The following is a 25,760-nucleotide window of genomic DNA, read 5'->3' as shown; positions in this document are numbered from 1 at the left end:
TTCACACATTAAAAGATCCAAACAATTTCTTAGGTCAGAATTCAGAATTTGGACTGGAATCAACCTTCCCCAGAAAAGTCAAAGCAACATGTAAGTAATTTGTGTCTGATACTGGCAGTCTAATGGTTTAAACTCGACTGTACAGATATTCAAATAATGTTAGATGCAACTTAGTTAACTATTTCTCAAATGATACAAAATACAGAGGAAAAAAAAATCAAAAATACAGAACTTGCACAAATTCATCACTGAAAAATACTCACTTCTGTTGTGGACAACCTTTTATCTCCATTATCACTTCCAATGCCAGAGTCTGGTCCATGATTTTTATTGGGATAAAAGTCCTCCATGCTACATTAAGAAAAACAACACACAAGAAACCACACAGGAATGAAAGAAACAGTAGTTTCCCTTTTAGAAAAGAAAATAAACATCGATTAAAAATACGCTCTCTCTACTCATCTACAGTTGCTGATACAGAATTTCTGCACAATGCCCTACGTGCAGAGAACAAATTCTTAATCTCCTGCAAGAGCTGTTCAAGAAATAAGTTAAGTGAAGTTAAAGTGCAAACAATCAATTACGGTGCTCTCTCTGTATCTACGCAATTGTAGGATTGTTCTACTTCATTCCAAAATATCATCTTCCGAAAAGAAGGCTTCCTCTGAAAAATCATTAATTCCTTGAATTCTATTGGCAGACATGGTTATACATATACAAATGTATATGCAAATATACATTCCCTAATAGACTGTCGTATTATCATAGAATGGTTTGGGTTGGAAGGGACCTTAAAGGCCATCCAGTCCCACCCCCTGCCCTGGGCAGGGACACCTCCCACCAGACCAGGTTGCTCGTCCAACCTGGCCTTGAACCCCTCCAGGGATGGGGCAGCCACAGCTTCCCTGGGCAACCTGGGCCAGGGTCTCACCACCCTCACAGCAAAGAAGTTCTTCCCCAGATCTCATCTCAATCTCCCCTCTTTCGATTTAAAACCACTACGCCTTGTCCTATGGCTCCCCTCCCTGATCAAGAGTCCCTCCCCATCTCTCCTGTAGGCCCCCCTTCAGGTACTGGAAGGCTGTTATAAGGTCTCTCCAGAGCCATATTATTGGTTATTATTGGTTATGGTTATTATTATAAACATATTATAATGGTTTAACTCTGCCTGAATATCTGTGAAACATTTCCTCCAAATTTATGCCTTTCGAAGACGAAGTTGGCAGCACCAGCAGGATATGTTTTCCAGCTGTGCACTGGAGCCTGGTTTACACCATAAGATTATCTGGAAAGTTTAACTAAACAAGTTCTCACTCCTACAGACAAGATATACAGTGGTACCACCCCATCAACCCTGTTCCTCTGCGACACATTTCGGTTGTAGGCCTTACGCTCAGTGGAGGCTTTTGGGGAGCAGCTGTGGACTGCCATTTTTAGGAGCATCTACAGACACTGTGGACAAATTCCCTATGGCAGAGTTACCCCAGCCCAAGAGCACAGTGGTTCAGATGGTTCTGGGTAAGCTTTAGTCATAGCTTTCAGCTTTCCTTCAGCCTTAAACACAGAGAGCCACGAGTTGTCTGTGATGTTTTAAGAAAATAGGCAAAAAAGAAAGTATTTTCCCATATGGTTTCCAATGGCAAGCCAATGGATGACAGAAAATACAAAAGCATCCCCATTGAAATCCTTAAGTTACTTAGTACAGAAGTCCAACAAAATCTTCTGCACTTTTTGACCTCAACTAATCTAATAAAGAAAATCCATGGTATTTCACTGATATTTACATTAGTTGCTCTTAACATACATGAGGGAGGCAGACTTCCCATCCAACAGACTGACTCTATAGCCGGGACATTCATGGGAACTTCTCATCTACTGTTTTGACATATCCATTCAGGAAATAAATAGCTGAGTCTTCCAATAAATAAATTTTAAATACAACTTTGTTCTGATTTCCACATTAGTGAGTGCAAAGAAAAATTTTCATAGCAACTCAGATGAGCCAATTAAGCTTCCAGTAAGACGACCTTAGAAAATAAATACTAAGACTCCTAAATAAAAAACAGTTAAAGTATTGAAGTTACTAGCTCTTATCTGTAATATACAGATCACTTCATAGAAAATGCTGAAGTAAAATAAAACAAAAATCCCACTACTCACCTGTCTGTGAGTGGCTGGGAGGGGATTCTTTTACCTAATGATGGAAGATCCAAAGAATCTGGTTTTTTATCTATTCTGAGGCACGCCTGAATGCTGAGGAATTTAAATATATGTACTTTACCCTTTAAACATATCTGTTGGGAAACAAACGAACAACAACAAATCATAATTAGGTAGCATGTCTTTTGAAAATGCACCCCAACAAATCCGCTGAGTTTGTACCCACAGCTTCCCCCTAGGAGAAATACAACTGGAAAAAAAAAAAAAAAGAAAACCTGATTGGTGTAACTCAGAACAGCTTCCTCTTTCTTAAGATCCTGATGCAAATTTCTGGACTAGAATGCTTTAATACTAACCTGTGCTGGTGGTATCTGCATTGGATTGTTATCCAAAACTATAACTTGTAAGTGACGTAACTTTCTGTAACAAATTGGAATTTCTGTAATTTTATTACAAGAAAAATCCAGTTTTACCAAGGGAAGGTCTCCTAATTCTGCATTGGAGGAAACAAACAAACAAAAAAAAAAAAGAATCAGCTACCTTCTTAGCAGTTCACCTTATTTACCTGCAGCAAAGAAATGAGGACTAGTAGCTTACCATCTGGCAACATATGGAGATTGTTTCTTCTTATGTTTAATTCTCTAAGTGACTGCAATTTTCCTATTTGCTGGGGAAGAACCTGAAGTTCATTGCAGCTAATATCCTGAGAAAGACATAATTAATAAATAAGCTGAACACCTTAAATAAAATTAAACAAAAGAAAATTGCTATCAAAGCTACTATAAAGCATACTATTAAAAAAAAAAAAAGAAATCCTATCTTTCTTGTTTTTTCCACAAAGGGAAGAAGCACCAAAACAGATCTCACTGTTTCTTCAGTACTTAGCACTCCGTGTTTCAGAAACAAAAAGTAACAAATGATGAAAGACTGGGTTTGAGATTAAAACTGTAGCCCAGGAACCAGGAGCTCCTGCTGTGGTTCCCATCGCAGTTACAAACTTCTTGTGCTGCTGCTGGCAAGTGATTTGCATTCTGCTCTTTTTATAAAAATTCTTCCTTAAAAAAAAAAAAAAAAAAAAGAACCGCTTGAAGCAATCCATGCAAGTAAAAATTTACAAAGGGCAATAGCAGGCTCACCAGCTTTTTGGCTACAAGCACTAGAGGGTGACAAAGAGCACAGATTACAGGTATTTCTGCCACTGATTTAACACTTATTTATGTAGTCCTGACTGAGCCAACAAGCACGTTGATACAAGATCGTTTCTAAGCTTTTTTGTTTCTTATTCAATAAAATAAAGTGAGCCTTCAGACACTAGTTTCCTAGACTAGATACCAACAACAGATATCCATCTACCCGATGACAAACTGAAGCTGATTTTAACGATGAGGGGAGTCAGACGAATCCAGCCTCCCTTAACCCGGTGCCAGAGCTTCATCTCAGGCACTGCCCTTCTCCTTCTGCAGGCAGTGGGGTGTCTCCAGGCCCCCCAGCTCGGGATCGACTGTGTCTACCTACTTCAAGTTCTTCTCCCACTTCAGATTTAAGATAGGACTCCCTTCCTAAAAGCATCTTCTAGCGTGTGGTTTAGTAGTCAACTTTTTTTTTTTAACATATATATATGTTACTTATGTTCTAAACAGGTATAACACAGATACCGGAACAAAACTCTCTAGTATGTCCTTAATCCATATCATCAAACACACATTTGAGGTTTGACAAGTTTGAGAAATAAATCAGATATACCCCAACTGCAATTCTGAAAAATATTCACTTCCTGTAATCAATAGCAGTGATCCCACCTTGAAATCTTACCACATTGAAGTGAGCATAAAGAATTTCTCACCAAAAAATACAGGACACTAGAAAAGCCTCACAAACATTCAGAATATCCCATATTACTTGTAAATTCAGAAAGAATGTTGAGTTATAGCTCAGAAATTAGGTCATGTTAAGAGAAATCTCCAGGGCATACACAGCTACTCTGGACAGGGTAAGGATTGCTTGCAACGCCCAAAGAAATCATACAGACTGAAAAAAAAAAAAAGAAATAAAAATCAGACCTAGTCCAACTGCCAGGTTGGTGAATAATTGTGCACCGTTCTCCCAAAAACGAGCTTAACACGGAGCAATGAGCAGAAAAGCCCAAAATATGAAGAAATATAGAGAACGCAATGGATGACAAAGCGCACAACTTTAGTGTGCCACAGGAGAACATCACGTTGTTCTGTGAATATCACACACCATTCTATTCACCCCAATCAAAATAAAGGAATAGCAGAAATGGGGGAAAAAAACCAAACAAAAGACAAAACAAGACAACAACGACTGAACGGCATGACTTGTGTATGAGTACAGAGTAACTTGGGATTAACTCTTCAGCTGGAAAGAAGATTCCTGATAACTTACAAGACAAAAAAAAATAGAATTATGACTACTGTAAGGAAGGTAAACAGAAAAATTCACCATTTTTAACAACATACAAGTGAGGGGCTCAAATGAAATAATCTGAAGAGTAGTTTTATTTATGAACCCCTTAATATTTAGTTAACCCAACATACTGATTTGTGTTTAACCCCATTTTTTAAATTCTACTATATATCACACCTGTAATTTGAGCTCAAACGTAAAGAAAAAGCAGTAACTGAATTTACATTTTACATACTACATTTTGTAGTTCTATATTTTAAAAAAAAGTATTAATTTACATTTTTCTTGTAATGTAAATAAGCTGCTTATAGTTCCAGTTTACTTAGTAAAATGGTCCACAATTGTACTTACCAACTCCATTAGATCTCTCAACTTCCCAATCTCTTCTGGAATGGAGACCAGCTTATTATTACTGACAACCAGAACTTTGAGTGGAAGATCAAACAGGTATTTTGGCAACGTTGATAAAAGATTTCGACTTTAAAGAAAGAAAGAAAGAATGAACAAGAAAGGCTAGATTATGATCTCCTTTTTAAGCCTGACGGGAAGTCTGAGATGCACACATTGTACAACTTTTCTCCTATTCCAGAAGATATTCCCCACCTATTACAGTTTCATCTAAATTTAAGCTACAATCTCCATCGTGAACTCCTTCCCAGGTAAAGCCTCTCCCGTGTGAATTTTAGGTCCCTATCTCGCCTGATGAAATGAGTATGTACTGTAAGTGAATCGAACACTAAAATGTATAAAAGAAATAATACATTTGATGTTTGCTTTTATTCTGCTTCCTGATACCTTCAGGGGGGGCAGCTGATCTGTCTCTCTGCCAGTAGAAAGTTAATGTTCTGGGCAAGTCAGAGTTTGTACGAGGCCATTGCTTCTCACGTCACTCCTGAGCCAGCACAAAAAGCCCCGAATATCTATTTATTACTTTGCTGCGCAAATTTCTTGTGTGTATATAATTTTCTAACTGCAAGCATGGATGTCTTTGTACACAAGAAATACGCTGTTACTCACAATTTCATTTAAATCCGCATTAGAAAAAACTACCAACTGCAGACTGCCGCTGCCAGAAATACAGAGATTTTTTTCTAATAAGATATTTGTACATTTTAAAAAGCCATTGGAAAACCAGCTTGTTTAGATGTGGCATGAAAGCAGCTCCTTTCATATATAAACATAAAACAATAAAAATCCAGGAATTTTGCTGATGCTTTAAGTAGAACTGCGTAGAGGCCAGAAGTTCTATTTTGGAAAAAAAAAAAAAAATCAACACAAATAGCCCCTTTTAAGTGTTGACATGTATATTCACACTATACTAAGAATAACCCAGAAGTTTACTGTTTAACTGATGTGTATCAGAGCACTGTTTTCATATTTAAACCAAAGGTTTTTACATTATTTTTCTCCATGACTACAGTCTACAGAGCTGCAAAACCAAGAAAAGTAAATCATGTCCTTGGAACATTTCAGCTTCAAAGCAGTACTGCAGTTTTGACACCAAAGAATGAAAGTAAACTTCTAGCGGTACTTTTATAGAAGTAATGTATTTATTCTTTTAATTCTAAGTGAACAATACAAATAAATTTTGGATATATGTATGCAGTAAGTCTCCTCTTATGTTGTATCTCAGGCAGATAAGAGAGGCTTTTTCAGTTTGTGAGCATGAGAAGCAAGAATGACGTGCAAGCAAACTTTTTTTAATTCATTATAAAAATGCAGCAATGAAACAGTCTCTGCATCACTTAAATTTCCTCTTGTTTTTTTTTTTTTTTTTTTAAAAAAAAGAGAAGAGCTGCCTGCTTTACTAAAAGTTGCACAATACTTCAGCTGTCAGAATCCAAAATTAGAATTTGAGATCATGTGGTTTTCTGCTGTAACAAAATACTGAAGCTGCTAAGCCAGGAGTTCAGCCTGTTCCTCAGCTCCTGCGCTGGGTGGGATACAGCTCTCAGCCATCAGCACAGAACGCAAACCATGATGAGAAGAGTCGAGTCATTGCAGGAAGATGCAGAGCCCAGTTAGAACTACACGCTGCTTTATTTCTGTGCAAAGAATTGTACCAGCACCTCAACTATCACCAGAAGAGAAATGAGCTGGTGCTGCTCTGTGAAGAAAGTTAGGTCAAATTTCTTTCAGGAAACACTGAGGTTTCTCATATCATTATTCCTCTTTAGAACTGCCACAGACCAGACTACTCAAATTATCACTGACATTTACAAATTTTGAGACCATAGTTTGTCTGGGTTTTTTTGGTGTGGGTTTTTTTTTTTCTTCTCTTCCAAGAATCAATTCAAAAAGGTTTTTCAAACTAAATTCTGGAACCAAATCTCACATGTTAAGTGGCTCTTACCTGAGAAGACCGTTTTGGACTTGATGTAGTCAATATTAAAAAACAAGGAATACTGTGAAAAGCAGGATCTCGGCTCTTTAATGGGAGGGTTCTTCTAGATTCCCTCTCCTTCCAGAGCTCATATTAATCTTCAGATATTCTAAGAAGATCCAACCATTTATTTTTTTTTTTTCAAGTTTAACAACAGCAATACAGCAGCGGATGTAAATAGTGTGCAAAATGAGTAGGGCCTTCTGGCCAGAGCAATCTACCCTCTTGAGAGCAGCACATTTTTACATTGTCTGCCTGAATAACATTCCAAACAAAGGAAACTTTGCAAACTCTCCTTATCCTTAGCTACCAGAGTTCACTGATCGACATTCCGTCACGCAGTTAGTAACAACTGCTGGCCCTGACACACCAAGGATAAGGCAAACAAACAGAATAATTTTATCTATGTGGGCAAAAATGAGGGAATGCAGGCACTCGGTGACCCGATGAAGCAGAATCTCACCTCTCCAACGAGGTAAGGCCAGAACTAACAGGCATTACTCACCTAATGTTAAGGTAGGTAAGCATTTGCAGGTTTTTAATAGATTCTGGAATGGATTTGATGCAGTTGTGATACAAGTTTAAAGTTTCCAGTGGTGCAAACAGCCAGACATCAGGAGGAATTTCAGTAAATCTGTTCTTTGAAAGATCTAGAAGAAAAAAAAAAAAAAATAAAAAAATCCTTTTTCAGTCAAAAATTTCCCTGAAGTAAGAGGAGATAAAAGTATCCACTGTTATTCTTGTCATGTTCCTAAAAATTAAGGTGTTGCAAGAAGTGTAAAATAATTCAGTTTTACCAGATGCTACTGCATATAATTAATACACAAAAAAAAGACTTCAAATACTAAAAGATTATTGTTTGAGATGCAACTTTAACAAAAAATAGAAAAATGACAGGAATTCAAAAATATGTGATCCACTACATAATTAAGAACATTGTAAGCGTAACTGAGCATCAATTATTGTTGTCCCTCAGACTTTGCTCTGTGCAACTGTTGGGTTTGTTCCTCCAGTACCAGGCACAACACTAAGTCAAGGTACAAACCCAGGAACCATTACTCTTCCTGTTTGACAGCTACATTACAATCTCATTTCATTGTACAAAATTACCTGCAATGCTAACGCCAAGTTTGCAAAAGAACACTACAAATTTATTTTGCTAAAGAGCTAAAATTCTCATAGAAAAAAATACGTTGAGCAAAGCAAAGTAACAGAGACATTCTCCAGTTACACATCCATAACTTAGCCAAAAGAGAATAAAGCCACAAAAAGCCAGTGCCAAATGCATTTACCTATAAAAATAATAATTTAGCCCAGCCTAAGAGCAGAAAGAGGAGGTATCTTTGACAGTAGAAACATATACTTGAGCTGGAGTTATTTTGACAATGCATGACTGCATTATGCAAATCTGCATGCAGAAGATATGAAAAACCAGTGCACTACAAGAACCCAAACCATCTCTGACTGCAGGAAATCTTTATAAGAGACCAGAAAATTCCAGTGGGATGTGACCCAAGAATCATGGAAATTATCAGTTAACTACCAAAAAACCTGTGTATAGAAAACCCATGAAACTGTCTTGGAAAGAAGAGGTATTTACTTGAGAGCGACTGTCTACTTTTCTGAAAGTAACTCTGGTTCCCAACCCAAGATTTCAAAAGGATGTGGTTTCTCAGAAACGCTGAACAAACTCTTTTAACAACAAAGCAATACAGATCCCTTGCTATTTCAGGCTTTAGTTCTCAGTTTCTAAGACTTTAATGCAATAACGTGTTTCTGCTTAGCTCCTATCACATTATCATGAGAACAAACAAATAGTTTGTTCTACACTAGACTGAAAAATCAGACTAGAAAGTGGCTGGAAAGCGGCTCAGTCATCGTCAGGCTCAAAGACGAGAGCTCCACGGCTTGAAGTACGGCAAGCCAGCTACGAGCGCTGTTTCTCGGGGCCAGCACCAGGAATAGTATCATTTAATATTGTCATCAACCACCTGGAATGTCCACTCGGGAAGTACACAGACACCACCGAGCTGCAGGGAGGGAGGAGGAACCCCGTGTGCCGGAGGGATGGGATGGCGGCCAGAACGAGCTCGACTGGCAGAGGCCCCGGCCAGTTCAATAAAGGCAAAGACCTGCACCCCTGGCAGAATGACTCCTCACAGCAGCGTGGGCTGGAACACAGAAGGGTAGCAGACCTTTGTGGAGAACACCCCGTGATGCTGGCAGAGAGCAGGCTGACTGCATGGCCTCAGCGTGCCCGGCAAATGGAAAGGCCATCCACATGGCTGCTGCAGGTGCCCATCACATACCATGGACTGGTACAATGAAACATCCCCCTCCAGGGGCATTATTTCTGCAAGTAACCTCAACTTTGCTTCCTGAAGTCCAGAATACGTGACATTAGTGAGCTAACTGGCTGTCACTCCATCCTTCCATCATTTCTAAGAAACGTTCTCAAGTTAAAGTATCACAAAAAGCCTGCCTTTACATGAGGCCATCCACTGCTGACGCTGAACTCCGCAAACTCTAGCTGCAAGAGGCAGAAAGAGAAAGATTTATGTTGCAGCACTGACATTCTTAATGATGTGAATGAAAAATGGAATAAAGTTAACAAACACTAAACATACCAACTAAAATTAAAAAGGTTCTTAAAAAAAATTGTAGCTTAAAGAGTTTTCACAATAATGACGTTTGTTTGCTGTTTTCTACCACACCAACCTTCCAAACTTTATATGGAAAAACGGCAACTTTCACATGAAAGAGGTTTTTCTCCGCAAAACCGTTTTTAGGTTAAACACAGGCTCTTATCCTAATATCCAGCAGGGTGGGATAACTGTGTGCAGAAAAGACACACGCAGTTTTTTCGCTGGCACAGCTCTGCAGCCTCCACCACGGGATGAACGGACAGGCTTTGATACAACCCCATTCCGAAGAAACCAGTTCTAAGGCTCTTCCCGATTTTGCTTCAGCAGCAGCTGGGAAGAAAACTGAAGGCTGGTTCAAAGATCATAAACCCCAAGTGACAGAATCCCACCCTGCTGCCACCGATCCAACGGGCGGTTCCATAGGTTAGAGCTGGACTCGAACATTCAAGGAGCACCGTGAAAACTGTGCCACTGCAGGAGCATCCGGCCATACCCCGACCACTGGCCTTGGAAAGACACAGGTTAGAAAGCAGCTTCTGCAGAAAGGAAACCTGGAGATGGGGCAGATACCAACCGCAGTGACACCAGCTCCTGCTCTGGGCAGCAAGGGGCCAGCGCTGCAGGGCACGACAGCACTGGAAAACCAGTGGGGTCTCCAGCCTGGCCTGACAAAAGTCACGCTCAGTCACACAGTCTGGCTGGAGTCCCTTAGTTACCTCTCATACAAAGCCCACACAACTTCACATTCGATGAAAATACACAAATATTGTGAAATTGGTATGTATTACTATTGAAAACACTTCCCTGAAAACACTGCCTTAAGACACCGGGGGCCAGGGATTCCACTTTTCCATTATGAAAAAAAAAATATGAAGCGATAACTATTATCTGTCAATAATAAACTAAAAAGGTAAATAAAAGTTGGAAGATAGCATGACTTCTTTTCCAGGCAATTTTTCTTTCATTCATTGCAAAACAGTATTAGAATAGGCGTAGGGGTTTGGGTATTTCTAAAGAGAAAGATACAGAATCACATGGGGTTGGAAGGGACCTCTGGAGATCATCCAGTCCAACCCCCTGCCAGAGCAGGTCCACCTAGAGCAGGTCGCACAGGAACATGTCCAGATTGGTTTGGAATGTCTCCAGAGTAGGAGACTCCACCACCTCTCCGGGCAGCGTCTTCCAGGGCTCTGCCACCCTCAAAGTAAAGAAGTTCCTCCTCGTGTTTAGGTGGAGCTATTTACAAGTGTATATAGCTTCCCACAGCATTCAGATCTCAAATGGACTTACAGCTTTTTAAAAACAAGTAACAATATTCTTTATCCAAACTGAAAAATTACTCCTAACTCCAGACATGTTTTCACAACAAGCAAAAAATTTATGAGTTCACCTATTACACTAAATAAAGTGTACTTGTGAAGCTTATGCAATTTAGGTACCTTTTGAAGACTAATCAGATGGCAACTCCTCTAGAAGTGAGATTGTAGGAATCCTTTGCTTATCCAGTTTAGACTAGAAAACTCTAAACTGGGGGTCTTATGTGAAGACTAAATAGAAGACACTATCATGACTGCTCATGAATCAAAGGGTATTTCAATTTGTTATCTCTGTGGAAAAAATAAAAGTGAGAAGTAAACCATTACAAAGGTTAAATCTAAAAGAGGAACTACAAAAACATGAAGAAGTTGGTTGCATCTTAGTTTAACAGGAAGAACAAAGTCTTTACTGACTGTAAGACAACAATTAAAAGGCAATATATTTAAAGCTCAAAAGGAAAGAAAGAATTTTAGGAAACCAGTCAGCTTGGAGGGGAAGCTATTGGGATTAAGAAGGTATCTTGTATAAATTTAAGGCATGATCAAAAGGCAAAACCAAAAGCTCAGGCTGTCAGGTTACAGCCACGTACTGTAAGGGAGTCACTAACATCACATTTGCCTTGGTTTTGCACTTTTCCGTGAGCATTCACTACTGCTTACTACTAGGGGAGGCTGCTAGAACAGACTGGCCTTTTATTTCATCCAGTACAATCATTTTTATATTCACATTTTGTATGCACTACAAGTTGAATTTGAGATACAAGGCTTACTTGGGAAATTTACACTTGAACCTCATCTTGATGTTATAACATTTTTCATAAAAATATGCCGATATATTGATGTCGGGCTTTTGCTTGCTGCAAGTGTTCCAATTTTATTTAGAAACTAGCTCAAAATGAAAGCAACTCACCCCCAAACCCCACATCTGCTCTCCTAACTCTTAATACACACAGATTTTCCTAGCCAGTTTTTCTAGTGATGCTTTAGCCCAGTCTAAGCTAAAAAACATTTAAGCAGAACAGTAATTATATAATTAGTCCCACAGAAGTCAATGAACTTACAAAATGCAAACTGTTCAGACCCAATCCTAAAGATGCACTTTTAGCCAATCTAACCCAAGCCTGAGATCAACACCCAGAACACAGGCAAGGCGTATTAGTCTGTCAGACACAAGATGATTCCGGAGAACCAGCACTCAGCCATGGCAAATGAGATGCATCATTTGTGCCACAACATTCAAGGAACAGTAGACAGAATATGAAATTTAAGAAAGTAAGTTTTGTTGCTCAAAGATATTCCAGATGCTGAAATGTCAAAATAATTTAAAGAAATCAGCCAGTAAATGTATGCATTTCCCCGTCTCCCTGAGGAGGAGGAAGGAAAGTTACATCCAAGCTGCCAAGCATTTAAGATGAACCATAAAGCAAAGATGCATGCACGAAATAAAGTTAAATTTGTCTCAAAAAAACCCAAAAAACTACCAACAGAAAACCAACCAACCAACAGACCTAAGCCAGACTAGACACATCTAATAGCTTAAGCTCCTATGGGCAGGAGTTGCCCATCTTCTACCAGGGATGGAGATTCCAGCATGCACAGACAGAGAAGTACAGGCCCAAAGCTAAGCCCAGGCCAGCTTGCCAGAGCAGTCCCATGTCCCTCTATGTCCCCCATGGACCCCTGGGTGCTGGGGTCACTGCCCAATCCCCACAGTAGTGTGATACAGCTTTGATACCTGTAGTGGAGGGAACCTCTCACCCACTGCAAGTGACAACAACCATGGCTGCAGTTACCACCACAGAAACTGAGGACTAAGCTGGAAACAGCCCTCCCACCTCCCAGCTGGAGCGTTGTTATTGCTCCTGACTGTGGCTCACAGAATCCCAGACTGGCAGAGGTTGGAAGTGACCTCTAGAGACCATCCAGTCCAACCCCCTGCCAGAGCAGGTCCACCCAGAGCAGGTTGCACAGGAACACGTCCAAGTGGGTTTGGAATGTCTCCAGAGAAGGAGACTCCACCACCTCTCTGGGCAGCCTGTTCCAGGGCTCGGCCACCCTCACAGGAAAGAAGTTCCTCTTCATGTTTAGATGGAACTTCTTATGTTCAAGTTTGTGCCCATTACCTCTTGTCCTGAAGGTGACACTTCCTCAGCAGTTGCATCAGTTTATCAGCTCGCCTCCAATTTTATGCTATATTTCATGTTACGCAGAGTTTGCATGGACACACCGTGAAAAAGTGCTAGTTTGGTCCTCAGGAGAATGTTCCAAGCCTGTATGTCTCCCATTAAGGTATGTTTGTAATTATAAATCCCTGGATTTTCGCATTTTCCTTAGTCTTGCCATCTTCTTTACTGGAAAACATTGACGAGCTAACACTAAACTTGACTCATCCACATCTGAAAACATCATTCTTCATTTTACTACTGTCACTATCGAGCTTCCAAAAACACTGAAGAGCTGCTAACAACTTCCAAGCATTTGAACAAAACATTGGAAAATAAATCCACTTGCATTACGTTTTCCTCCTTTCTTGTTTTAGCAATCCTGCTTTGAGAAATAAGACATAACAAAATTCATGGAAATAGTATACAGTAGTAGTTTATTAGCAAGCCAAAGCTGCCGGTTTCTGTTGCGATACTTCAGTAGCGAATACCTACATAATTAAGAATACGATTGGTCTTTAGCGTAATCACTAAGAACACCCTTGTTTTCTACCTTGTTTCAGTCTTCAACAGCATCACATAAGTACACTGTAAATGACATGGATCATTCTAAGACTGGGGACAGTAGGTCCACGAGTCAGCAGGTATTCAAAGCTACTATTTGAATTTATTGATCTTAAGCTGAAGTCTATAAACTCAATATTAAAGTGACAAATGATGTATGAAAAAAAAAGAAAAAAGGAAAAATTTGGAAAAGATATGTTTCGAAGTCTGCTAAAGCTTGAGGGTCCTTGCCCGGTTTGTTGAGAAACTAAGAAATGAAATAAGAGATCTGGCTTTCCTTACCACCAGAGAAGTGGCACTTAGCAGGAACAAGCCCATTTAATTGTTTATGTAAAAATACTTTCTTCAGTCAGAAAAATGAGATTAACTGAGACTTTGAGGAGAATCCAGAAAACACATTTCACAGAGAGACTGAAGCATCACTGGAGACATTCAAAGCTCAACTGGACAAGGTCCCGAGAAACCTGCTCTAACTGGCCCTGGTCTGAGCGGGAGCCTGTCCTGGGCGACCTACGAAGATCTTGTCCAACCTATGTAATTACAGGATGTAAAATCGGGGTCTGTATTACGGAAGTATAATCATCTTAGCACTTCTTGGGTATTTAAAATAGCAGTTCCTTATGATGGTAAAGAGGAAAACTAAAGATGCATCAGAAGAGCCGAGTGTGCCTAAATATGTATCTGCTTCCGAGAAAGGGTCTTATTTCTGCCAGGTACGAATTTTGATGGCAGCATTAATGAAACACAAATCTTCATTTGGAGCTTTCAAATACTGAGTTACAGAAGGGGGGAAAAAAAAAAAAAAACTACCACACCACAAAAATCCCCCAAAACAACAGTTACATCCACCTGAAAACCAATCCCCAATATGCATCCTGTGTCTACACTACAGTGTGTTTTAAACACCCTGCTCCTGTGCTGTTACCTGCTAGAGAGGGGAAAAAAAAAACCAAACCCAAGACCACATCAGACAGCGACAGCTAGATTTGGTGGGAGGAAGAGAGACCATTGAGGAATTTATTTATTTCTTTTTTTTTTTTTTTAGAGATCCTGATCACAAGTCCTTTGCATAAGCTACCTAGGCACTTTCTATTACAACTGAAACAGAACCAGGTTCCTGAAACTACTGATTCATCCTGATTTTCTGGAACCTCAGGAGAAATGGACTCTGAAGCTCACCAAGGTTACGGCAAAAGGAACCACCGCCAGCAATCCCCTCAAGCTCCGCACATCCTACACACAGGTTCAGAGTTCAAGTCCTGATGTCAATGCATAACTAGTGATGTTAAACGTAGAAATGCTTCAAAATTTTCCTTTGAAAGAGGAAAAAAGAAGCCTGGTTAATTAACTAATACCAGGATTCTTAATATTTACTTAAGTTGCAAAATTAAGCAGTGAACAATTAAACTCCACCCACCTGCAGAATGACTGCACCTACTGATATAAACAGCAACCACTTCAGCTGCAGAACTGACACAAACATTTTATAATTTACTGGCAAAGAACGTTCAAGAAGTACAGCAAGATAATTTTTGCACGTAACTATGCATTTCACATACAAATATAGGTTTGGTCTCCAACACGATGAGCCACAGTGACCCATGTGAGCGCCCATCATTTCTTACCCACAGGAAGGAAACCCTGCCGTACCTGACATACCTCCAGCGCTCAGGAAACCCCACTGACCAAACACACTTTCCTTCTCACAAGGGAAGTTAAATACATTTAAAGTCCATTATTAAAAGTTTATGTAGTAATATTTAAATTTATTTTTATCTGTGAAGCATATTCTGTCTTCAACTAACCCTTGAGGTGTCCCTGCCCATGGCGGAGGGGGGTTGGAACTCGATGATCTTTAAGGTCCCTTCCAACCCGAACCATTCTAGGATTCTCTTTATTTTAACTGACATACCAAAATGACACAGAACAGAGAAAAACTCCGAACTGGTTCACAAGCCCCAAGAGCATTTATTGTGGAATGACAAAGAGCAGGACTCGTGCTCTGCAGCACAGCCTCCCCACAAATGGGAAGCAGCTTTAACAGAAGACCCAGACACAACTCGTTATGAAGTTACACCTGAGCATTAACACTGATGTTGTTTACTTTCAAAAAAAATATTAGGCACTTGTAGAAAATAAGACTTCAAATACAAGTATTTAATGCCATGTAAAAGACCATCCTCCAAATATTTTTTAATACATTGTCACCATTGAATTTTAATTCCAAATGAATTGAAATACTATCTGTAATACCTACGTCTAGAAAAGCTCCCTCAAACCAACAAAACTTTGAGAAGAGTATAAGCCTTTTTTAATCTGAGCACAGAGTCAACGTGCAGAAAGAGCAAATCACTTGAAGTTTCCACAGAAGCAAAAGATCACTTTAAGAAATAAAAATGCTAAGAAGGACTTACTTTAGAAACTGCATGGTTAGAATTTTCACATTTAAATAAACTTAAGTGATGTTACCAGAACTTCACGGTTAATACTGCAGTAGCTTACGATTAAAACAAACAAAAAAAAACCCTGAAGGAAAAGTCTTAGAGACACTTTGCATTTTCAGCCATGTCACAAGTGCAGCTAGTTCTGCTGCTGTGTTTCCAGTGTTGTTTCCTATTTATCTTAGGCACAACATTGTGAGGATTCCATTTTCACACGCTTCTCTAGCTTTGATGTATCGTATTTAATTAGTAACTCCTAAGTGTATATGCTGACTTTTCAAAACTGAGATTCTTCCAGCTGTATTACCTGATTCTTGATTTTTTTTGAAAATAGCAACCCAAGTCAAAGGCACAAAACAGTGCAAGGAATGAAGAATAGAAAGTTATTTCGTTGCTTACCCATACCTTGACACTGCATACGCTTCCTTGCTTATAACAACAAAGGTACACTACAGCGCGCACAAAGAGGATATGCACACGCGTGACAATTTCTCAGTATAAAAGATTATACAGAATAGGTTTCATCAGCCTGGAACAGACAACTGAGGACACAATCTATTTTCATTATTTTCAGTAAAAATATGGGGATGCAAAGGAAGTTATCAAGTAACAGGTTAAAAAGATTATTACCAGCTTTTAATAGAGAATCCTGGGATAGCTACACCTTTTGTATCACTACAGTTATGTCCAATTTATATGTCAGACAAGTATTTTACTAACACGTAGAGTGTATATATATATATATTTCTAATTCTATAATATATAATCCTACATGTAACCATGATCAGAGAGACTGCACATAAATAAGGACCAGCACCCTCTCCCAAGGACCTACCGTGCCAGGGAATACAGCGGGAGGCAGCTGCAAAGATAAAAAGAACCCACTGCAAGTGACGTGAGAGCAATTTGACAGAAAGGGAAACAATAGTGAGGAGTTTTTGAAACTGCGAGGAGAAAGAGCACTGATACAGAGTTGCAGCTTTTATGCAGTCACAAAACTGCAACCTGGATGGATGAGAAACTCATCCATGGTTGGATGAGTGGATGGATGGATGTCCATGGATGGATGGACTTCTCAGCAAGTTCAGAAGTAGCATAAAGGAAGTGCTGACATAAAGGGTTTGGCTGACACCAATGTGACCACTAATAGCCAGAGAGGGATGAAAAAACCTTCCAGGAAAATGCATTACTTTGGCTGGCTTCACAGCTTCCAGTCCACGTTCAATCATTTACTCAGTCTTGTAAGGCTTCCCTGCTGCTGAAGAGAAAGGCAAGGTACGGGATGTGCTAACGGAAGCCACCACGGTCCTCGCAGCAATACCCTTTCAGATACTTCAGCACAGGGCTCTCTCTGCCACAGAGCAGCTACCCATCTCTTCACCTGGCTTCTCACTCTCATACTCCTCTGCTTGCGTGTCTTCTTCGAGCTGCTTCAAAGGAAGAAAAACACTCCCAAAACTGTAGCTGGCAAGAAGCAGCTTTTACATTTTTTTTTAACTGGGTGTTTGACAGAGCAGAGAATAGCTTCTATTTTTGTGAAAGAGACATTACAAAGTGGTGTTTGGGTTCTAAATCCAACAACCGAAGAGCTAGGAAATACCTGCTTTCTGGTTATCCATGTCACTGATTTTAGTTGCATACTCTGTGCGGTTAAAGCGACAAACGAAGAAGCTGTATGCGACCACGTAATTAAAGCTTCTCATCAAGCGCAGAGGGAAGGTTGCACAGGCAATCTGCATTTTACAGATTCTGAGTTCTCGGCTTTTCAAACTAAACAGCACTACAAAAGAAAAAAAATCTTTTTTTTTTTAAAAAAAAACCACTTTTATTACTTTAGGGACTTAAATCAAAAAAGCATCCCGTCAGATCAAACCACTGCTCTTCCTTGTGAAATCCATGTTTCTGTAACAGAACAGACTGAGAGATTGTCTCTCACAGACTTCTATGCAGGAGGAAGGCCAGAGACCCCACACACTGGCTCTGGAATCAAGGCAGCCTCGAGGAACTCACTATTCCTGCTCATCCTCATGGAGCCTGGTCTCCGTGTCTGCACTGGATGTGTCTACATCGGCAGTTTGGTTTAAGCAATTCTCGTTTTTCATGCAAGTCGTCTCTACTCACCACATGCTGGTTCAGGTACATGAGGTTTTTCCTGAAATTTGTACTCGTCAAAACCTAAACCAGAAGCTCTGATCTACATGTTGGGACAACTGGGGACATGCCGGTGCTGACCTGCTGCACACCAGTGCAGGGACAAAACCAGCCGATGAGTTCAGGGAAGGCCTTACACGTTACCACACAAGAAGGATCTAGGTATTCCCAACACAAGACACTGCTCCAGCTCTTTGCTATTCGTGTCCAGTTATTGTAGCACACCATGAGTAAAACAAAAAAATAAAGAACACACCACTAAGAGAAGAGAATCATTTGCTCCTCGCAGTAGCATCAGGAGGGATGAAGAGGCACACCAACGGGCTGGACAGTCAGCACACCTCCAGGGGAGATTTAGATTGGATATTAGGAACAAGTTCTTTACTCTGAGGGTGGTGGAACACTGGAACAGGTTGCCCAGGGAGGTGGTTGAGGCCCCTTCCCTTGAGATATTCAAGGTGAAGCTCGACGAGGCCCTGGGCAACATGGTCTAGTTGGGGGTGTCCCTGCTGACTGCGGGGAGGGTTGGACTAGATGACCTTTGGAGGTCCCTTCTGGCCTGGACCAATCTATGAATCTATGTCCAGGATTACCTTCCTCTCCACTTCTGCAGGCGTCTTGTCACCACAAATCTGTTGTACTTTGAAATGGCAAGCAACAAATCCCATGGGAAGATTATTTGTTTCCCTAAATACCACGACACTTTAGTATTTAGTTCAGGCTTTTATTCTTGAAAGAGCTTACTACCAGAAAGAGCGAAACGTGTTTCCTTGACAAGGCAGCAACACTTACTAAGCTCGTGTGTTTCAGCACAGGGCATCTCCTTCCCACCTAAACTGGCCATTGCTTCTTGGTTTGAATCTGTCCACTTCTTTTTTGTTCTTGAAATTTCTAAATTCCAAGTTTCAGTTTAAAATTATTTTAACTCTTTCAAAGAAAAGTAATATAAGGGAAAGTAATCATCATTTGTAAATGAAGCCAAGTCTGGGTTTGTTAAGGATTACCTAAAACGCACACCGAACTCCCAAGCAAAGCTTCTTACGGTAGTGTGTGTGTGCTCAGTCATACACAGCCCAGGGCTCTGCCCTGAAGAGTTTACAATCTGAACATACCCATCAATTGTAACGTCTTTACAACCAGACCGCTCTTCTGGGCAGGTAAAAGTATTTGACACCGGATAAACTAAGCAGAAACATTTTTCAAGTAAGCTAGAGTGCTGGAAGCCAAAGAACACTGGCACACATGGAGGGTGAAGTAAGAGCAAAGCAGAAAAAGCCCTGAAGAAACTGAGGAAACTCTCAGTCCGTGAGCAGAGAGCGCAGGGTCCAGCGGCAGCTCCAGCACGTTCTCCCGAGCCGAGGGCTGCTGCCTCAGCAGCTCCAGCATCTGCTCCTCCTGGCTGGTGTCCCCCGCTGCCTCTATCCCACCCATGCCAGACCTCGTGCCAGCACCTAAGAAGGGCTGTACCACCTCTGTTAACTGAACTACAAGTACAGAATATCACCCAGGACCACACGCAGTGATTTGCACAGAACCCCTCCATAAACCTTTTAGTTCTAGGCCACTCTTTAATATATCAAGTTCTTGTCCACAACGCACTGATGCTACCCATTAAAGAGGGGTAAGGTGACAAATTGAAGGAGATGGCTCTTTTCAGACACAGATGGCCTGGGATTTGCTCGCCATGCAGTTACACCTGCTGGCTGGAGATGCAGGGGTCCTTCGAGCCTTGTAACTACAAAAGCCTTTTCTGAGAAATCCTATGTTGACACTTGGGAACACACCAGTGATAATCATGTCTGTCAAGCAGAAAAAGATTTTAGTTCTGTAACAGAGAATAACTATTTTTTCCCCTCGCCTAAAGCGCTATACCTTCTCTAGATCTGTCAGACCTGGCAGCAGATTCTCCTGCCAAGCAACAAACAATCCCAGGTTAGCTGGAAAAATGATAAAAATCAGAACTGTTGGACAGCCACAGAAAAGTACAGAATTTAAAATTCTCTAAACACCGTCATGTAGAACTTTTACCACAGAAGATATAGCAAGTATCTTTCCCAGCCTTGCCAGTAAAATGAACATATACTTTTGAATCAGCTCTAAAAAAGCTTCCCAAGTCAGACGAGAGGATACTTTTCACAAACAAAAAAAATCTGAAAAAGCAAAAGCTAGTCCCATTTTTCTTATCACACAAGGCTTTGCAACACAATTTGTGATATAAATACATTTGTCCCCTCCTGAAATAAGTAACAAAGCAGAAATACGTATCACAAAAAGGTTTTTTTAGATTGATCAAAAGCAGAAAGATCTGAGAGGTTAAATTTTTTTGATATTCCAAGGCACAAAAATAGTCAATGTGTCAGCAAATTTAATTTTGATGGACGGAGAACGTAAAAAGTAAAAAAAAAATTACACATTGCACATTTCTTGTAGGTCAGTATTTCAGATAAGGCTATAACATAGATTTTTAACTTTTTTTTAAGTCTAGATTAAGATATTAGCAGTATTCTTCATAATGCAATCCTCTTATGCAGGCGAACTAAAAATCAGTTGTTTCAATTCAACTCACTGAACTGAGACTTTTCCTAACTTGTCTATAACACCAAGTATCCTTAACAAGCGCCCTTATTGCTTGCTGGCCTTCAGCAAGGCTGCTTCGGGCAATGTACGCGACTCCTCTTCCCATAGCCCAAACTCTGCACAGACTGGGAAACCACTCCAGGGAAATTCCACAATTACTTCCTTATAAAACAGTGTCACTTCCAGTTTCTACATCTGATGCATTTCTGAGTATAAACACTATCCCCTCCCTGCCAAAAACATTTAATCTGAGTTTCTCTTTTCGTTCAAATCTGAAGTCATTCCTGAAGAACCACATGTTTTTCCAACACGCTTGATTTCTAGAATGCAATCTACATTTAGGATATACATCATATGTGAATGTTATTTTCTTAAGCTGAAAATTGGATTTGGTGTTGCTATTCAGTTACCTGCCATCACTTTAACCAGCCTTGGTACCACCAACAAAGATAACTCTATTCAGACAGGAAAAAGCGTGTATTGTAAATGCAGAAGAAGAATATCGTAAATTAACATTCAGTATTAAGCTATAGGTTTTGTTGTTTTTAATCCGTCACCAGCTGAGTGACTGGATATACCTTAGAAAGGCCAGAAATACGATGTACAAAAATCAAGAAAGTCATGCAAGCAACGCTGGGCAATGATATCCTAAACACCAAGGTGTCTCCTCAGCAGACACAGGCACTATGGAGGAGCCCTGGCTGCGGTGGCTCCTTCCTGGCCGTGAGCACAGGGCTCCTTCTGCAGTCCTGGTGGGAACACACTGCTGCTACTGCTCAGCCAGATAACAAGGCAGCAGGTGGTGAGAAAGGAGAAATTTCAAAAGCAATCATTCACCTTCTTATAATTGCTTGGAGGTTCCCTCAGAATTAAAAACTGGGAATCAAGTTTGCTGTGACAAAGTCATAAACAAGTAAGTCCGATGGCACCATGATATTCATCCTCAGCAAATAAATTGTTTCTTGAGCTGTCAGTCCAGTACCTTTCATATTTACTAATTTATGTTTTAAGAAGCACTCACAAAAAAGGAGGGAAACTGCTAAAGGCATAGGTTGACTTCGTTCAGCGTGGCAATATAGCACATGAACCTGTATTTAAAAAACAAAACAAAGCAGAAGACACACAACTCTTCAGCTAAGCAGACACTGATTACACTGATGCAATATATTCAATTACTTAGCTGCCAGGGGGGCTGATGTTGCTCACGCAGCGAGAAGCAAAATTACACACGTTAATAAAATGACTGGAATATTCAATATACCTCTTGATATCTCATGACCTATGATTATTATTTTTTGCCAGAAGTTCATTTAACAGCAGCAGATCTGTTTGAACTGCCAGAAGACAAATTCAGCGAAGTAACAGAGTAAGGGTGGGTTTTTTTTTTTTGTCCAAAGAGCTGCAATGACAATTCACCATTAAAAAAAAAAAAAGATACGACAAGCATAAGGTCAGAGCTAAACAGCCAGATACCGTCATTATGTTTTTAGCTCAGCAATAATTTTTGTCACATAATTTAAGATGCCCCAAACATGCCACAGTATTTGCAAACTGCGTACTGGCAAGCCACTACCTAAGATGTAAAATATGGCCAGACCTTAAACAGAAAATCCCAGGGTATTTTTGATAAATGGACACCAGTCGTGCTTTACCATATCCATATCTGAACCTGACTGAGAACTGTAGTGGTTTTACTTCAATTCTAGAAATAACTTTCTGTTCCTGATTTTATTGACGTTAAGGCAGAATATTCCAGATTTACAGCGACACTGTAGATCCTACAGCATAAAGGTCTGTAATATGGAAGAGAAATCGTTTACACACAGATTTGTTAGGGGTTTGCTTTTTTAAAATGTTTCTTTCAAGTATCACAGAACCGAGAGTCGCTGACTTAGAACAGAAAGTGAAACAGAGCAAAGATTTTTGAGCCAACCCCCCCATCTCCCATGCCTCAGCCTCAATCTACAACCTCGCTCATGGGTATATGGTAAAATATGAAACGGTGATAACTGCTACAAAAATGCCCACGAGTAAACGGTCACAGCCTCTGAGGCAGTGCTGATCCTCCACCACGCTCCGTGCCACACTGATGCTCTGCAAAGGATGTCCACGATTCACCAGCAGAATACCATTTACCCGCTTACCCAAAAAAATCCTACAGATTAAGTCAAAATAAAGACTACAAATCTTTTTTTTTTTACAAGCATATTCTGAAAAACATCTAAAATTTGTATTTTACAGGGTTAATTTGTAAATCAGTGCTAGATTAAATCAGGATTGTTACGAGATGGTACTTGCACAGACCCACATCAACTGTTTAAGCACATTTTTTAGAGCAGCAAGCAAGATGTCTATTTTTGTCAGAGACTGCCCTTAAACATTTTCACACAATCTTTCATGATGAAAATTCAATACTGATGGTAGTGACTGGGCTCTACTACATCCTGAAAGATAAAGACAAGATCACTGCAGACAGCTTTTACTCAAATATGTTGAGATTCAAAATAAAACAAAAAAAAAAATTAAATCCAAAATGCAATTAGTAACAATTAGATGCAAACACAAAATATAGATTATTGATGCACCTGCTTCAGGATACAGGAAAAGTCTTTTTAATAATAGATTGCCTATAGACAATGCTTCATTTTTAATGCTTTAGTTATTGAATATTTATACACAGAAGTGACCTAGTATGTTGCTGGATACAGTTTTATGCTTCTACAAAGAAGTGCTATTATTTCATGGAACCTCTTTTTATTTTAATCTTGTGCTTCCATTATGAAAGAACTAATACACTTTCACCTATCCCTATTCTGCATTGCACATAGGGATGCATCACATGTGTCAGGAAAAAAAAAAAAGCTAATAACCCACAAATCATTAGCAGGCTTGGTACTAGATACAGAAATTGGATTTTAAAAATCAGTCCTTCACAAATTCTACAACCTGCACAACCTAATCTATCACCGAAGAATGAGTACATCATTATTTAACCCTCTGCACAAATGCAGCCCACAACAAAGAGCAACAGAATGAGCACTTGATAGAGCAGGAGCACCGGATTGTCAGAGATGGATAAGGTACCACAATGGGCAGTCTCATACTCAAAACAATAAGCTAGCTATTCATAACCCCTGGGGAAAGAAAAGCCCCAAAACACAACAAAAAAAAAAAAAAAAAACCAAAACACAAAAAAACCCCCACGGAATTAATTCACCCAAGCAACATTTTGGAAAGCCACTATTAACTGTGAACAAAAGATGCCAGGCCTCTCATCAATATTTTGTTCTAGCACCTTACTCAAAATGCTCCAGCAGCAAATAAATCCAGAAACACATCAGAGATGAGCCGAAATAGAAGAGAACCCCCGCAGAAAATGCAGGTTTGTTTTCTAGGAACCGTATAGAAAAATGTCTCCAAGTTCGCCTCACCTAAAATCCACCTAAATCACCTAAGAGGGGTAAATCCACGCTGAGGGCACCCGAGCGTTTCCCACCACGGGAACAGGCGCTCCATCCCCACACCCGCCGCGCCGGGGGGGGGGGGGGGGGACCGACCGGACACCTCCGGTGATAACCCTCCCGGGGGGGGACCTGCCACCCCCGGGGGGACATACCGGCCACAGCGGGGAGCGCGGACGGAGCAGCTCCCCTCGCCCCGCACACCCTGCCCCGGGCCACGGCGAGTCCCCGTCCCTGCGACACGTAGGGACAGACATAGGGACCACAACGGCCCCACACACCCCCAGCCCCCCACCGCCGCCACAGCGGGGGTCCCCAGCGCTCCTCCCCGCTGCCACCACACCGCCCCCCCCCCGCTGCATCTCCCGCCTTGCCCCTTCAGCTGCCACCCCAACGGATCCCCCCGCTGGGCACCCCCGGGCCCACCAGCGCCACCGGATCAGGCTGCTGCCATGGCACACCCCCACTGCCACCACCGCCCCCGGCCCTCCTTCGCCACCACACAAGAACCCTTCTGTGCCACCCCACCCACACCCCCCCCGCGCCACTCCCCTCCCAACTGCCACTACCCCCCAAGCCCTCCTTCTTGCCCACCACAGAAGACCCCTTCTGTCCGTACCCCCCCTCCGCTGCCACCCCGCGCCCCTCCGCTGCCACCACAGGTTCCCCCCCCTCACAACTGCCGCCCCGCCGGGCCCCCTCGGCAGGAGGGCCGCGGAGCTCCCCCCCAACCTGCTTGCGTGGTGTCGCTGAGGTCGTAGCCGCTGCCGGGGAAGTCGCGCAGCTTCCTCCCGCTGAGGCAGAGGATGCCCGAGCTGCCCGCCTCCTCCAGGGCCCGGTCCAGGCTGCGCACCGTGTGCGGCTGCGGCAGGGTGGCCGCGCCCCAGTGCGGCCCGGCCGAGAAGGAGAGAGTGAGGTGACCGGGGATGCCCAGCCCCGCCGTGCCGGTGCCGTTACCGCCGTTGCCGCCGTTACCGCCGCCGCCCCCCTGCCCGGCCGCCATCTTCGCGCGGCGCCGACCAGCCCCACAATAACAACAGCCGGGGCCGCCCCGCCGCCCCGCCGACACTGCGCAGGCGCGGCCGGGCCCGCAGGGGGCAGGGGAGGGGGCCCGGCTGGCGGAGGGGGCGTGGCTCCTGCGCGCCCCTCGGCCTCCCTCACCAATCCGCGGCGGCGGGGGGCGAGGGGGCGTGGTTCCGCCTCTGCCCTGCGGCCTCTCTCACCAATCCACGGCGGCGGGGGGAGGTTCCCCGAGGAGGTGCTTGCCAATGAGGCGCCGCGCGCGCGCCAGGGGGCGGGGCGGGGAGCGGCCGGGGGAGGTGTCGGCGACATGGCGGCGAGCGGGGAGGCTGGCGGCCGGCAGCGGGGCAGTAGGTTCCGGGAGGAGTCGGGGCGGGGGGGGAGGCTGTCAGGGCCGGGCCGCAGAACGCAGGTTTATGTGACAGGGCAAACGGCACGCCCAGCGGCGGGGAA

At 42.0% G+C, this 25,760-nt stretch overlaps 1 protein-coding gene across 1 annotated transcript in view; it reads right to left on the bottom strand.

The window, feature by feature from the left end:
• LRCH2 (leucine rich repeats and calponin homology domain containing 2) overlaps window positions 1-25,356 on the bottom strand; it is a 46,468-nt gene extending 21,112 nt beyond the window's left edge. The window contains exons 1-7 of the mRNA XM_074147283.1: window positions 25,020-25,356; window positions 7,476-7,620; window positions 4,939-5,065; window positions 2,758-2,863; window positions 2,517-2,653; window positions 2,161-2,294; window positions 264-351 (exon numbers count right to left, since the gene is read on the bottom strand). Coding sequence (XP_074003384.1) covers window positions 264-351; window positions 2,161-2,294; window positions 2,517-2,653; window positions 2,758-2,863; window positions 4,939-5,065; window positions 7,476-7,620; window positions 25,020-25,290 — 1,008 coding nt within the window. The 5' untranslated portion in view covers window positions 25,291-25,356. The remainder of the gene's footprint in view (window positions 1-263; window positions 352-2,160; window positions 2,295-2,516; window positions 2,654-2,757; window positions 2,864-4,938; window positions 5,066-7,475; window positions 7,621-25,019) is intronic.
• Between the last annotated feature and the right edge of the window lie 404 nt (window positions 25,357-25,760).

This window comes from Numenius arquata, chromosome 5 (genome assembly GCF_964106895.1).
Source record: "Numenius arquata chromosome 5, bNumArq3.hap1.1, whole genome shotgun sequence".
NCBI classification, from domain to species: Eukaryota; Metazoa; Chordata; class Aves; order Charadriiformes; family Scolopacidae; genus Numenius; species Numenius arquata.
This window is presented reverse-complemented; position numbering and strand designations above follow the sequence as displayed.